The sequence below is a fragment of the Bos taurus genome, chromosome Y, assembly GCF_002263795.3.
Source record: "Bos taurus isolate L1 Dominette 01449 registration number 42190680 breed Hereford chromosome Y, ARS-UCD2.0, whole genome shotgun sequence".
NCBI lineage: Eukaryota > Metazoa > Chordata > Mammalia > Artiodactyla > Bovidae > Bos > Bos taurus.
Window position 1 is genome coordinate 7,330,537 of NC_082638.1, and position 16,760 is coordinate 7,347,296.

Genomic DNA, 16,760 nt, shown 5'->3' on the forward strand with positions numbered 1-16,760 from the left:
TTTGTTTCCAAGTTTTGTATTTTAATTACTAAATTAATAAATAATAATATAGCTACTGAAAATCTTTTAAAACCATATAAATATAGAAAGAATGTAATACATTTCCTGTATCAGCTATTGATATGTACATTTTAAATGTATATAAAGAGATACAGTCAGTGGGATAATCGCAGAAGTCAACATAAACAAAACAGATGTACCAGGAAATATGTATATATTTATGTTCAGAATACTTACGATTGATACTGAACATATACATTGCCCCTCAGATGAGGTTCCAGGTTGCAACTGACCTAAGGAGCAATGAAGTCTATTATAGAAAATAACTCAGGGGAAAAAAATTCAGCTATCAAATACACTTTGTCTAACAGCTATCAAATACACAAATACATTAGTATTATGCAATGTGCTTACCAACAAAAGATTCCCAAACTGAGATAATACTCTCAGTTTTATTAAAGCTTTCTTAAAAATTAATATTTTCTTTTGCTGCACCATCCAAACATGTGAAACGTCCCCCAAACAGGGATCAAACTTCTGCCTCCTGCAGTGGAAACTCAAAGTCTTAACAACCCAACCACCAGGATGTCCCAAAGGCATCTCCATCATACAGCAGCACTGCAGGCCTCCACTATTACATCTCTGTAGATCAGATTCAGTATTGAATAAATATAAAACGTTTCCATATGCATGAGACTATAGGAAAGGTAAATCAGTTATAACATAAGCCATAAAATTCAAATTTTCATTTTGACTAACATTGTAAACTACATAGAATGTTAGTTTTACTTTGTTGAAATGTTGAAGCCATTTCTATTCTTTTCCCTCTTGCTCACATCTTGGAATTCCAGACACAGATGCATATGTATTTATATAACAGCAGAAAAATGTTCAAACATTCATAGTAAAGTTTAGATTTTTTCCCCAAAATAATTTTCAAACTTAACCAATCTGTTAGAGTTTATTAGAGCACACCCCTCCCCAAAAGAGCTGGGGGGCGGGGGAGGGGGGGGCGGGGATCAACATCAGTAATGAACTACCCTGTATATACTAGTACTCCTACAGGAAGAGTGAAAGGCCTTAAAACACTTATCAAGAAAACATAAAGATAATTAAACCAGTTATACCAAAAATATTTTTTAAATTTCCATAACAAATGTTTAAAAATCTTTCAAACTAAACTAATTGCTTTCCATTTATGAATTACTAGCCTGATGAGTATAAGCTTGGCAAATAATCTACACCTATCTCAAGAGCTATTTTGGTTTGCTTCTAGACAACTGCAGTAAAATACCACAATAAAATGTGTTACCCAAATTTTTTGGTTTCTCAAAGCATGTAATAATGTTTACACTATACTGAAGTTTATTAAGAGTGAGTGCAAAGCATTATATCTAAAAAAACAAAAAACAAATGCACATACCTTAAAATACTTCATTGCTAAAAAAAATGCTATCATCTGCACCTTCAGCAAGTCAAAATCTTTTTGGATTAGTAACATCAAAGGTCATTGATCAAGGAAATCATAAGAAATACAATAAATGAAAAAGTTTGAAATTCTGCAAGAATTACAAAAATGCAGCTGCAAAAAAATGCCAGCAGATCTGCTCAATACAGAACTTCTACTTACCTTCAATTTCTACAAAAACCTGTTTTATCTATTAATTGCAAAAGAAGTATGTGCGTAGTCAGGGCTTCTGTGGTGACTCAGTGGTAAAGAACCTGCCTGTAATGCAGATGTGGGTTCCAAAGGTCTGTGTAGTTCTTTGGAAAGCTAGGTTTTTCCAGTATTCATGTATGGAGGTAAGAGTTGGACCATAAAGAAGGCTGAACACTAAAAAATTGATGCTTTTAAACTGTGGTGTTGGAGAAGACTCTTGAGAGTCACTTGGAGTACAAGGAGATCCAACCAGTCCACCCGAAAGGAAATAACTCTGAATGATCATTGGAAGGACTGATACTGAAGCTGAAGCTCTACTACTTCAGCCACCTGATGAGAAGAGCTGACTCATTTGAAAAGACCGTGGTGCTGAGAAAGACTGAAGGCAGGAAAAGGGGATGACAGAGGATGGCATCACTGACTTAATGGACATCAGTATGAGCAAGCTTCAGGAGATGGTGATGGACAGGGAAGCCTGGAAAGCTGTAGTCCATGTGGTGGCAAGGAGTCGGATACGACTGAGTAACTCAACAACAAAAGAAAAGTGAAGGGCTGGACCTCCCTCGTGGCTCGGTGGATAAGCATCTACTTGCCAGTGCACGGCACTGATCCAGGAAGCTCCCGATCCCTAATCCAGGAAGATCCCACATGCCTTGGGGCACAAGCTGCAACTATGGGGCCCATGCTCAAAAAGAGAAGCCACTGCAATGAGAAGCCCACACTCTGCAACTGGAAGAGTAGTCCCTGCTCACCACAATTAAAGAAAAGCCTGCCTGGACACAGTAATGCAGACAAGCACACCTTTTCCTGTCCCTGAAAAAGTCATCTTATGGTCTTTGGTAGTTCCAAAAAAAAATACTATAATGTATACTTTGGGCAGAAATTGCAAGCTGGAACCATCACTATAATACAACAACCAGAAAGCTGTGTTACAAGTATGGAGGTGCATTCCCTACTATATGTAGTCCATAAGCAAACTCTTAAGACAGCTATCTATAGAAGATCTTATGCAGAGAACTCAAAGCTGGAAAAGTTGGTCCATAATGGTACTGAATGGATGAAAAGACTTCTTTTCATCAAAAGCTTAGAACCTAGCACCATGCCAGTGCTTATTTACAATTGCATGTAGTACCCCTACTTTATTGGCAACAAAGCTCGGTGGAGAGGGAGAGAGAAGGAATTAACATTTCCTTGCAACATGACACAGGACCTACAGCATGGCACACATCCCACCTATGTAAACAGCATATGCTCTTGCTTTCCCATTCCAGCCAGTACTTCAGAGGGAGGCAGAGCAGTTCCTCCTCTAGACACATTGCTCATGCCCACCTTAAACTGGATCACTTTCCCCACGTTCTTAAACTCAGGGAGCACGTCATCATAAAAGTCCAGGAACTGCTGGTAGATTTCTTCTTCACTGTACTCTAAGTTTGCGTCAGGGTCGTAGTCATCCCTTCCACACTGCTCCATCCCAAACGTTGTAAACATGCTTTTAATAAGCAGTGTGGGACTTGATGTTGGGAAATTGTGTTTACGTGAACACCTGCACATGAAGGAAAAAGTTTAGTAGTCTGGTGGTGAGAAATTACACAAAGAGAAACTTAATTTAAAATATGAGTTAAAGGCTCAAGCAACTTAGCTGTTTGAAGTAAACTGTAAGACAACAAACGTCACTCAAAATTTAAATTTCAACACAACAAAACTATTAAAGGCTGACCAATAAAGGGAATGTCACTGAAATATAAAGGTGGGAATTATTTCCTAGTTTAAATGCCATTCCTTTGCTTTTTACTCAAGTTCAGAAAGCCTGTTATGTTAAAGCATACAGAAAAAGATGGTCCGCTTGCATGAAAGGTCACTGTGTGACACAAGTGTATCATATGAGACGCTCAGGAGAAAGGTGACAGTTTTATACAATCTTCCATTAAACCAATGCTTACATAATAGTGTAATTTAATATTTCCACAGAATAGTGTAATTTAATATTTCCAGGGAATATCTTAGTGGTCCTGTGATGAGGATTCTGAGTGGAGCAGTTCTGATCCCTGGCTGGGGACCTAAGACACTCCATGCTGCATAACCAAAAACAAATTTCCAGTTAAGGGCTGTATATTGTTGATAATGTTCATGATGCCACCAGTCTTGCCGTTTATACTATCGGCTCGACCCAGCACAGGCAAAATGTGACTGAGAGGGTGGAAAAAGACTCAAGCAGCCATAACAGAACCTCTCTCCTGGTTGACATAGCAGACATAATGTAGCCATAACATAACCTCATAAAACATAACCATGATGTTCTTCCAATGTAGCCCTGATGCAGCAGGAACAAGGCCTTTCATGGTGAACCTCATAGAGGCATATTGCACAAACTAACCTGTGACCAAGGGACTATCTCTCTCTGAAAATGCACAGTGCTACAAGTGATGTCAACTGTTACAAAAGCTTCCTGATGTCCAGGCACAGTGCTACAAATGAGTTCAGCTGTTACATGATTGTGCAAAGCCACTGCTTACAGTACATGGGATGAAAAGGAGTGAAGTGTGGCTAAGTATGCTTGACTTGCACCATCTTGTTAGTTTCCCCACAATTATATATTTCAATCTTATTGTATGCAAAAAGCTTCATAGTTTTAATGGGTTTATTTTTTCATCTGATCCTTCTAATGCACTAGAACAACCATATCTCTATTTCCCTCACTTTGTAAAGAAATGACCTCACACCCAGGGAAGCTCAGTTGAGAAATAATCAAGGAGATCTGACCTACCTTATAAGTCTAGTATGTGTTTGTTATATGGCATAATATATACATATACATACATACATACACACATACAAGGATACTTTCTGCAATTAACACTAGATAAAGGCAGAATGCACTCAACTATACTTCAATAATCCATAAAAAATTACCTTTATTATATAATCTGGTTTCATGTCCTAAGATAAAAATGAGGAAAACTTTTAGCTCACTCAGTTCAGTCACTCAGGCGTGTCCGACTCTTTGCGACCCCATGAATCGCAGCACGCCAGGCCTCCCTGTCCATCACCAACTCCCAGAGTTCACTCAAACTCACGTCCATCAAGTCAGTGATGCCAATCAGCCATCACTTCCTGCATCGTCCCCTTCTCCTCCTGCCCCCAATCCCTCCCAGCATCAGAGTCTTTTCCAATGAGTCAACTCTTTGCATGAGGTGGCCAAAGTACTGGAGTTTCAGCTTTAGCATCATTCCTCCCAAACACCCAGGGCTGATCTCCTTTAGAATGGACTGGTTGGGTCTTCTTGCTATCCAAGGGACTCTCAAGAGTCTTCTCCAACACCACAGTTCAAAAGCATCAATTCTTCGGAGCTTAGCTTTCTTCACAGTCCAACTCTCACATCCAAACATGACCACTGGAAAAACCATAGCCTTGACTAGACAGACCTTTGTTGGCAAAGTAATGTCTCTGCTTTTGAATATGCTATCTAGGTTGGTCATAACTTTCCTTCCAAGGAGTAAGCGTCTTTTAATTTCATGGCTGCAATCAATACCTGCAGTGACTTTGGAGCCCAAAAAAAGTCTGACACTGTTTTCCCATCTATTTCCTATGAAGTGATGGGACCAGATGCCATGGTCTTAGTTTTCTGAATGTTGAGCTTTAAGCCAACTTTTTCATTCTCCTCTTTCACCTTCATCCAGAGGCTTTTTAATTCCTCTTCACTTTCTGCTGTAAGGGTGGTGTCATCTGCATATCTGAGGTTATTGATATTTCTCCTGCAATCTTGATTCCAGCTTGTGCTTTTTCCAGCCCGCGTTTCTCATGATATACTCTGCATATAAGTTAAATAAGCAGGGTGACAATATACAGCCTTGACATATTCCTTTTCCTATTTGGAACCAGTTTGTTGTTTCATGTCCAATTCTAACTGTTGCTTCCTGACCTGCATACAGGTTTCTCAAGAGGTAGGTCAGTTGGTCTGATATTCCCATCTCTTTCAGAATTTTCCACGATTTATTGTGATCCACACAGTCAAAGGCTTTGGCACAGTCAATAAAGCAGAAATAGATGTTTTTCTGGAACTCTCTTGCTTTTTCAATGATCCAGCAGATGTTGGCAATTTGATTTCTGGTTCCTCTGCCTTTTCTAAAACCAGCTTGAACATCTACAAGTTCACGGTTCACATATTGCTGAAGCCTGGCTTGGAGAATTTTGAGCATTACTTTACTAGCGTGTGAGATGAGGTTCCAACTAATTAAAAAGTAATGTATTTTAATTAAAAACTGGTCAGCTGTAGATGCCAGCAGTTCAAGGAGAAAGAACAGCGAGTTGCTTCATGGATTTAGTTTTGTAAGATGAAAAAGTATATAGAGATTATACATTTATGTACCTACCAATACAATGCATACAGAATGCCCATACTTATTATGCATATCTCTGAAATGTCGAATGTTACTCTCCAAATGACCTCCTATTCAGCCTGCAGTCTGATATAGTCCCAAGTAGCTACTAACAGAATTCAAAGGATTCACCGCAGCTGAAATTGTTAACTCTAAACTGAAATATTATTGGTTTAAATAAATATAGCAGTAAACAAAGACCTTAATTAACAAATTTAAAATTCTGTTCATAGGCTGTAACTCAGGTCCAGTTCCCTGGGTGTCAAATACACATCTATGAATCTTGCAACCAAGTCAAGTCACTAGGTTTAGGGAAAATTTCCACTGAACCAGGAAGCATCCATACAAGCTTGAGTATATTAAAAAATGAAGTTAGCTAAAAGAAGGCAACCCTCTGTGAGTACCAAAAGCACTTTAAAAGAACTGGAAGGCATTAAAATCCAGAGTCAAATCTATTGCATATTCATAACAATTTGTTTCCTTCTTTACACCTTGCTTCCCATTTTCGCTTTATTTAACTTAGTGTGTAGCTTTTTAAATTCACTTTTGTAAGTTCAGTTCAGTCGCTCAGTCGTGTCCAACTCTTTGCGACCCCATCAATCGCAGCACACCAGGCCTCCCTGTCCATCACCAACTCCCGGAGTTCGCTCAGACTCACGTCCATTGAGTCAGTGATGCCATCCAGCCATCTCATCCTCTGTCGTCCCCTTCTCCTCCTGCCCCCAATCCCTCCCAGCATCAGAGTCTTTTCCAATGAGTCAACTTTTCGCACAAGGTGGCCAAAGTACTGGAGTTTCAGCTTTAGCATCATAGGTAAGGTATAAAAAAAGTCAGGACAGATATGGCATACTCTTCACTAGTAGTTATCTTTCTTTGGAAAGCTGGTGGAGAGAACTGTCAAAGCTGTGACTTCAACAAATGCTAATTCCAGAAAGATTCAAACTTACTTATTTATAAAAACAAGCAACCAAAGAAATGCTTAGGTTATTGGCATCTCTGATGATCTCACAAATGAAAATTCCTAACTCACTCTGACATACACACACACCGTTTGGACATTTTTAACGCAAACTTCACAATAAACTGGAAAATTCTGAAAAAGATAGGAATACCAGACCACCTGACCTGCCTCTTGAGAAACCTACATGCAGGTCAGGAAGCAACAGTTAGAACTGGACATGGAACAACAACAGACTGGTTCCAAATAGGAAAAGGAATACGTCAAGGCTGTATATTGTCACCCTGCTTATTTAACTTATATGCAGAGTATATCATGAGAAACGCGGGCTGGAAAAAGCACAAGCTGGAATCAAGATTGCCGGGAGAAATATCAATAACCTCAGATATGCAGATGACACCACCCTTATAGCAGAAAGTGAAGAGGAATTAAAAAGCCTCTGGATGAAGGTGAAAGAGGAGAATGAAAAAGTTGGCTTAAAGCTCAACATTCAGAAAACTAAGATCATGGCATCTGGTCCCATCACTTCATGGGAAATAGATGGGAAAACAGTGTCAGACTTTATTTTTTTGGGCTCCAAAATCACTGCAGATGGTGACTGCAGCCATGAAATTAAAAGACACTTACTCCTTGGAAGGAAAGTTATGACCAACCTAGACAGCATATTGAAAAGCAGAGACATAACTTTGCCAACAGAGGTCCATTTAGTCAAGGCTATGGTTTTTCCAGTGGTCATGTATGGATGTGAGAGTTGGACTGTGAAGAAGGCTGAGCGCCGAAGAATTGATGCTTTTGAACTGTGGTATTGGAGAAGACTCTTGAGAGTCCCTTGGACTGCAAGGAGATCGAACCAGTCCATTGTAAAGAGGATCAGTCCTGAGTGTTCTTTGGAAGGAATGATGCTAAAGCTGAAACTCCAGTACTTTGGCTACCTCATGTGAAGAGCTGACTCACTGGAAAAGACTGATGCTGGGAGGGATTGGGGGCAGGAGGAGAAGGGGACAACAGAGGATGAGATGGTTGGATGGTATCACTGACTTGATGGACGTGAGTTTGAGTGAACTCTGGGAGTTGGTGATGGACAGGGAGGCCTGGAGTGCTGTGATTCATGGGGTCACAAAGAGTCGGACACAACTCAGCGACTGAACTGAACGTGAACTTCATACGCCGGTGCGAGTATTAAAAACTGATACAAATAATCAGTTTCTAATGACAGAGTTAGCCTTTTAAATTCACTTTCACCAAGCCTTCCCCAGTGGCTCAGATGTTAAAGAATCCACCTGCAGTGAGGGAGACCTGGGTTCGATTCCTGAGTTGGGAAGACTCCCTCTTTTGCTATGCAAAAGGGCATGGCAATCCACTCTGGTATTCTTGCTTAGAAAATCCTATGGACAGAGTGGCCTGGCAGACTATATTCAGTCCACGTAGTCACAACGAGTTGGACATAACTGAGTGACTAGGTACAGCACAAACTAATCTGACCACTGTGGATATCTCTGTGGAACAACTCTCATGTGTGCCTTTCTGAATCTCTCCTTTTCTCACATGATCCCAATAAGAGGATAATCTTTTTCTTTTTTGCTGCACCTCAAAGTTTATGGGATCTGAGTGCCCTGATCAGGAACTGAACTTGGGTCCTTGGCAGGGAAAAGCACACTGTCCTAACAAGTGAACCATCACTGGAGTCACAAGGATAATTTTAATTTTAAAAACTTATGTATTTCTGGCTGCATTGTGTTTCTGTTGCTACATAAGCTTTTCTCTAGTTACTACTGGAGCCACTAGTTGTGATGCACCAGCTTCTGACTGCTAGATTCTTTTGTTGTAGAGCATGGGCTTCAGAGTGCCCATGTTTAGTTTCCCTGCAGCATGTGGAATCTTCCTAGACCAGGGGTCAAAGTGCTGTCCCCTGCACCGCAAGGCAGATTATTAACCACTGAACCACCAGAGAAGCCCTCAAGAATAACTTTAAACAACCAAGGAAATATTAGTGATAGAATAAAAACAAGGGGTGAGGCAGCTAACAACTTGAAAGGGAACTTAAACTTTGGTTCACCTTCCCATACAAATGTGTCTCACTTGTCTTTCAAAAATAATCCAGTAAATATTTTTTTGAGGGTTAGTATATTAAATGAATGAATTACTGTTTTTTATGAGATTAAACCTATAGTTGGATTCTAACGGTTACAAAGAGGAGTAAAATCCCTCATCTTAGTTTCTGATTCCTCAAAGGGACTCTTTCACTGCTTACCAGTCTTTATGAATACCTTCATAAATACTATCAGCAAATATAATCCCAACTATAGAATATAAAAGCAGTTAAATATTCTATATGAATGGTTCTCAATCCCAGACATTTTAAAATATCCAAGACTTACACATAATTTGAGACGAGCCTGAAGAACATGCTTTTAAAGTTTTTCAATGCCGTGTGGCAATTAAGTCTATGTGACACAACCAAGAGTAGCCCCTGCTCATAGTAACTACAGAAAGCCTGTGAGCAGCAATGAATAAAAGACCCATTGCAGCCAAAGATTAAAAAAAAAAAAAAAAGCTTTTCAGATGATCCTGATGTAATTCACCATTCAGGATTATTATTTTTAGAAACGTAAAAAGCTGAAGACAAGTTTAGGTGAAAAAATAAAGAAAAATGTTTTTTGAAGGAAAAAACTCACATCAAGGATAATATTATGAATAAATATATAAAAGAATCAGAGTTTCATGGATTTGTCTATTCATTTCTGTTTTGGGGATTAACAGAATGTTATGAGATGGCACTAGTGGTAAAGAACTGCCAATGCAGCAGATGAGGTTTCAAACCCTGGGTCTAGAAGATCCCCTGCAGTAGGGCATGGCAAACCACTTCAGTCTTCTTGCTTAAGAATCCCAAGGACCACTCTCTTGTTCCCCTTGCTCCCTCTTGCGCCCAAGTTCTACACTGCCATGCCCTGCTCTCAAGAGGCACAAGTCGTCTCCCCCAGCAAGTGGGCACAGGCCACGGAGGCTGGCAATATGCGTCTCCACTTTGCCCGGCTCTCGGAGCACGCCACAGCCCCCACCAAGGGGTCCGCGCGTGCCGTGGGCTATGACCTGTACAGTGCCTATGATTACACAGTACCACCGATGGAGAAAGTGCTTGTGAAAACTGACATTCAGATAGCCGTTCCTTCTGGGTGCTATGGAAGAGTGGCTCCTCGTTCTGGCTTGGCAGCAAAACACTTCAAAGATGTAGGAGCTGGTGTAATAGATGAAGATTATAGAGGAAATGTTGGTGTTGTCCTGTTTAATCTTGGCAAAGAGAAGTTTGAAGTCAAAAAGGGTGATCAAATTGCACAGCTCATTCGTGAACGGATATCTTACCCAGAAATAGAGGAAGTTCAAGTTTTAGATGACACTGAAAGGGGTTCAGGAGGCTTTGGTTCCACTGGAAGTAATTAAAACTTATGCCAAGAACAGGAAATGAGAATGTACTTTTTCTTGAAAATAAAGACTTTGCTTAAAAAAAAAAAAAAGACTTTGCTTAAAGTGAAGAAAAAAAAAAGGATCCCATGGACAGAGGAGCCTGATGGGCTATGGTTCATGGGCTCACAAACCAGATACAACTTGGTGACTAAACTAAAAACAACAAAGATCATGATAAGATCTTCTCCTCATGAAAGTGAAGTCACTCAGCCATATCTGACTCTTTGTAACCCCTTGGACTGTAGCCCCCCAGTCTCCTCCATCCATAGAATTTTCCAGGCAACAGTACTAGAGTGGGTTGCCATTTCCTTCTCCAGGGGATCTTCCTGACCCAGGGATCAAACTTGGGTTTTCTGCATTGCAGGCAGACCTTTACCATCTGAGCCACCAGGGAATCCTCTCCTCAATATACTACATATTACAACACATATTATAATAATTATACTCCTCAGTATATAAACTGCAATAGTTAATTTACTGAATTATTTACTACAAATATATGTATTATTCTATTAATCTCCCCTTACCTGCTGTTTCAATAACTCTTGGTCAACCAGGGTCTTAATACAGTAAGTGGAAAATTCTGGAAATAACAATTTATAAGTTTTACACTGTGTGCTGTTCTGAGCAATGTGATGAAATACTATGTTATCTTGCGCTATCCTGTCAGGAACTCCATTCAATGACACCAACCTGCTGTCAATATCAACATCAAACCACCATCACAGTTTAAGCATCACCAAAGCAGATGATTTTCCTTATGACAACATCATAAGAAGGCTAACTGAAGCGTAAGACATTCACCTCACTTCTTCTCATCAGGTTACACCTGTTTCATATTATTATTGTTATTACTACTACTCTACTATTTTAGTATTATTAGCTTCCCAGCAGAGAAGCCCAATTATTAGTATTACTAACATTAATAAGTATAGTTATTAAGTTAGTAATAATACTCTTACTGTGCCTATTTTAAAAATTATCTTTGTTATAGGTATGTATGTGTAGGAAACAATGGTATAGAGTGAGTTTGGTGACTCAGGCATGGAGGGTACTTAAAACACATTCCCTATAGACAGGGGTGAATTACTGTATCTACTTTTGGCTGTTCATTGATACATGAGTTAAATCATAAAAATCACTAGGGCATGGAATACAAATGTTCAAATATTTGTTAAATGGGTGAAGATACCAACACTTAGATTTCCACATGCTTTGACTCAGAAACACTGATCACAAAGAAATATGGAACAAGAATGGCTCAGAGAACAATGGGAACATTGATCATAATGAAAATATAACCAGACACTGACTGCTTGACCTGTGCCTGTGCTCTTCTTTGTGCTTTCCATGTATTCACTCATATCAGCCTTACAACCCTCTTATAGGAGTAATATTATTTTCAATCTCTGTTTTATAGATAAGGAAACTAAGGCACAGAAAGCTTAATTTCCCCAAAATGACAATCACTGAAGCTAGTTTTTGAACCCAGAGTTCTATTCCTGAGGCTGACTATAATAAGAGTTGTTAATGAGTCTACTTTATGCCTATTTTCTCTGATTTTGTCCTGCACACTCATTTAAAGCAAAGCAGATTTTAAAAGCTCACTTTGTAGAAGTGATTTCCACTAGAAAAACAAAGCCAGGGTTCTACGGTTCCTTGAAAGAGTGCAAATGTTCTATTTTGCCTTTTATATGTCCATATGGACAAATGGAAGCACAGGGTAGAAAACAAAAAACAAGATCTTTTTAAGGGATGGGAAGAAGGTAAAGGAAGCAGCATCTGAGAAGTAGGTTAACTCTAACAAACAGCATACAGTGAACTGGAAAAGTACCAAGAAAAAAATAGATGCTCTATGATTTATAATTTAAACTAAAGATGTGTCTCTCCCAAAAGAGAACTCAAGAACTTCAATGTTTTGACTCTCTTTAATTCTGACACAATAAAACAAATTTATTTACCTATCTCCAAATCTGCAAGCTCCTGTTTTACTGTAGAATGGACAATTAGCTCGATCTTTCTCCATTATTCTTATTTCCATGGGTGGTTCTGGGTTATGCCATATGGTACCACTTTCCAACTGTTGAAAATAACCATGACTTTATTTGTGGTTTTAAAAATCCATCAGAATTAAAGATTTAAAGTGTATCTAAAATATTTTGTTTAAAAATAAAAAGATTTCTGTAAGAATATATATTTAAGTTGTACCACACAACTGACACTCTACAAACAACTGTCATGAGACAGGGGCTGTGTCTCTCATGGCTTTTTGGCACTGTCCATCATCAGGCACTGCCCTAACTACCAGGAGCTGTCACCTAGGTTTCCCTTCTGTCCACCCATTCCAAAAAGGGTCTAAGGACTTGATTAGGGAACCACCCCTTTGATTTACTCTGATTCAAATTAAAGCATCCATCTGGGTGTAAAAATGTATGAGGCTGGCTACACATACTTTAAGGACCATAAACAAGTCTAGTCCATGGGGGTGATTTTTGCTTTTGTACATCAGTTCTTTTTTGTTGTTGCTGTTGTATAAATCACAGAGTCTCAGATGTGAGTCCCACATTCAGACAGGATCTAAGAAACTTTACCACAAAATTAACATTACTGGCAGTATTGTTTTTAAAGAAGTGTTCATTGGTCTCAAAATTTTAATGAAAGTTTAAAAAAATACCTCATTTTCAGCCTGTTTCAGCATCTTCTGCACAGGTTCCTACAAATGCAAACATAGGATGAATAAAAATCTGAAAATCCAGTAAGTCACAACTATTTTTTGTGGTTAGAACCTCAAATTAAGATTTTAAAAACCCTAATGCAAGGCTTCAGGTTCTTATTTGTCTTCTACAGCACAGATCTTCTGAAAAGCTTTCAAAAGAATATAGGTGAAAAATTTTATATAAATAGAAAAAGGAATAAAACATGATAGAAGTACTTTAAAATACCCCTATAATTTCAGAAACAATAGTATGTTTACTCATACATACCATATACTAGTTTTTAACATGAGGTATCAATGAGTATTATAAAATACAATGCTAAACACTATATCATAACATTTGATAAAAGCCAAAAATTATTACATGAAAAGTGGCACTGCAGATGTATGAAAGACTTCAAACTTTTTAATAAGGGAAAGTAAGTTCTCCAAAACTTTAATACAGTTCTCAGCAACTGACATTTGAATATGTTTTAATCACACTGCTGCATTGCTTCAGTCGTGTCCGACTCTGTGCGACCCCAGAGACAGCAGCCCACCAGTCTCCCCCGTCCCTGGGATTCTCCAGGCAAGAACACTGGAGTGGGTTGCCATTTCCTTCTCCAATGCATGAAAGTGAAGTCGCTCAGTCGTATCCAACTCTTAGCGACCCCATGGACTGCAGCCTACCAGGATCCTCTGTCCATGGGGTTTTCTAGGCAAGAGTACTGGAGTGGGGTGCCACTGACTTCTCTAATTACATAAAGGAATTATGCAAAATAATTACACAAAAGACTTGATAAATCTAGATGGCATTTAAGAGTCCTGTATGCTTGACAGGAAATTGTGGCTCAGCTGGTAAAGAATCCACCTGCAATGTGAGAGACTTGGGTTTGATCCCTGGGTTAAGAAGATTCGCTGGAGAAGGGAAAGGCTACCCACTCCAGTATTCTGGCCTGGAGAATTCCATGGACTGTATAGTCCATGGGGTTGCACAGAGTCAGACATGACTGAATGACTCTCACTTTCATTTGTGCTTCCCAAGTGGCTCAGAGGGTAAAGCATCTGCCTGCAATGTGGGAGATGCAGGTTCGATCCCTGGGTTGGGAAGATCTCCTGGAGAAGGAAATGGCAACCAACTCCAGTATTCTTGCCTGGAGAATCCCACGGACAGAGCAGCCTGGCAGGGTACAGTCCATGGGATCACAAAGAGTCAGACATGACTGAGCAAGACTTCGCTTCTTCACTTCATCGACAGAACTTTTGTTTCCTCATTGTTGACCCTCTAAATATCCTAACTCCGTAACTGATGTTGCCATTTTCTTTGCTTACTCATTAAAACTAAACTCCTGAGAGGATCACTTGGACTCTCCCTTTGCCTTCCACACAACTCCCCTCAGTTAACCAAGAGATATCCCAGATCTGTGTACTTATCTTTGTAAAGCACAATCCTCATACCGGACATGTGTGCTCAATCATACCAGACTCCGTGGGACCCCATGGACTGTAGCATGCCAGATTCCTCCTGTCCATGTGATTTCCCAGGCAAGAATACTGAGTGGGTTGCCATATCCTCCTCCAGGGGATCTTCCTGCCCAAGGATCAATGCCTGCGTCTCCCACATTGGCACCTTGGTTCTTTGTCACTGAGCTACAAGGAAGAGCCTCATACAAATCACAAATACATCATATCCTACTTGAACAGCAGCCTTAACTCTACTCTTTTTGGTCACTGTTCCCTACCCCCAATACTTTAAATAAAAATGATGAATGATTTATTAAAGATTAAGACAATTAATTTCCATTATACTAACATAAAGTCCAAACTCCTTCCAATCCAGGAGGCTTTAAATGATCTGACCCTGTCTAGCCCTCTGACCTGCTGCCTTCCTCTGCCACTCTGTCCTTTGGTCTCTGGGATTTAAAGACCATCACCTCTATTCAGCTCTACACTCGAGTCCTTCTCTCAGCCCGAAACCTTTCCCCCTGAGATCTTTGCACCCAAGAAACAGCTGAAAACAATGGCTTCTCAGAGAAATTTTCCTTGATGATTTATCTAAGTATACCATTATTCCCAACACTCCATCGCATCATCTTGTTTTATTTCTTTGCAGGACTTAACCTCACTGCAAATTCTCTTTCTCAGTAACTTATAATATAGCTCCCCTATCTAGCAAAGTAACATTAAGAGCAGGGACTTTATCTTTTTCACTTTGCTTTTCCTCTCACTTTATCCTTTTCCTTTCACTTTCCTGTCACCATCAACGAGACGACGGTCAACAAGACAACTGTCCACAAGACAACTGTCCAGCATGCAGCAGAATATATTTCTTAAATCTTCTTAAAATCTATAGTTTGTCCTCTGTATCTACAGATTCCACAGTTCAAAATACTTTGGAAAAACCCTACAAATTTCCAAAAAGCAAGACGCGATTTTGCCATGTACTGGCACCTATTTTTGTACCTTACTATACTGGGTATTACAAAAATCTAAAGATGATCTGCCAAGTATCAAGGATAACTATACTATATGCTTTCTGCTTAATGTCTTCTATACTTCCTTAAAAAAAGAAAAAAAATCCATTGAATCCTGGACAGCTCAAGTGAAAAATGCTCTACAGTTAAAATGAGAATGGATTCTTCTCCATAAACAAATTAAAAAGCTCCAAACATCTTGTTCCCTGAAAATCCAGTGTGTTACAGCTCATATCCGCTCCAAAGAGTAGTACTCAAAGTAGCTAAAATTTGCACTGGGATTAATGGCCTGAGATACAAAAAACAAAGGTTGTGAAGACTATTTCTATCCCATTATGACCAAGACACAAGCAAATCCATTTTTCCCACTACATGGTGGTTAAAACTCAATTTTATGTTTCAGGATTAGAAATACAACAGAAAAAAAAAAATCTAATTAATTCATTCAAGCAAAGACGGGCTGTGAATTTTTGAAATATAGCATTAAGGACAGGAAGTCAAATATATCAAGTCAATTGTTTGAGCTACACATTAATCAAGTCAAGATTTAATAATAGTAACAAAAAATCTACTAACTCTTAACTGCTTTCTGAAAATTAAATACTTCTTGGTGGCAGGACATAAGGAACAAAATAAACATGACATATATAAAATGTCTTTAAAATGAGTCAACACACGTGACAGAACCTGAGAATCACATCATTCACTAGAGAGATACAAAGGCTGTCTGATTCTATGTAAAATTTCATTACAGCACAGTCACAGCTATATGTTTACATTCTGCCATGGCTGCTTTGTAACACATGTAATGGGCTGCAGACACTGCAACTTTTACTATTTCTCTTCTAAACAAAAAGTTTATGCCCATTATAAACTGTGTTTCACACTGGGTAAAGCTGAAGAAAAACATTACACAGTCTTAACTGCTATTACATGAACATAAAGAAAAACATTTTAAGGAAACTCTCTAGTGTGTGTCTGTACAAAAAATATATATATATGTAAGACACTTAAACAGCAAACAAGAACTTCCCTGGTGGTGCAGTTCTTAGGAATTTGCTTCCCAATGCAGGGAACATCCATCCCTGGTCCAGAAAGATCCCACATGCCACAGGGAAACTAAGCCTGCAAGCTG

At 39.2% G+C, this 16,760-nt stretch overlaps 1 protein-coding gene and 1 pseudogene across 1 annotated transcript in view; one reads left to right on the forward strand and one right to left on the reverse strand.

Moving 5' to 3' along the window:
* The window catches only part of ZRSR2Y (zinc finger (CCCH type), RNA-binding motif and serine/arginine rich 2), a 55,467-nt gene that overhangs the window by 4,194 nt on the left and 34,513 nt on the right, over positions 1-16,760 (reverse strand). Inside the window, exons 6-9 of the mRNA XM_059884060.1 lie at positions 13,131-13,169; positions 12,418-12,536; positions 2,990-3,203; positions 238-293 (exon numbers count right to left, since the gene is read on the reverse strand). Of these exons, the coding sequence (XP_059740043.1) occupies positions 238-293; positions 2,990-3,203; positions 12,418-12,536; positions 13,131-13,169 (428 nt within the window). The remainder of the gene's footprint in view (positions 1-237; positions 294-2,989; positions 3,204-12,417; positions 12,537-13,130; positions 13,170-16,760) is intronic.
* On the forward strand, positions 9,951-10,495 carry LOC100336906 (deoxyuridine 5'-triphosphate nucleotidohydrolase, mitochondrial pseudogene; annotated as a pseudogene).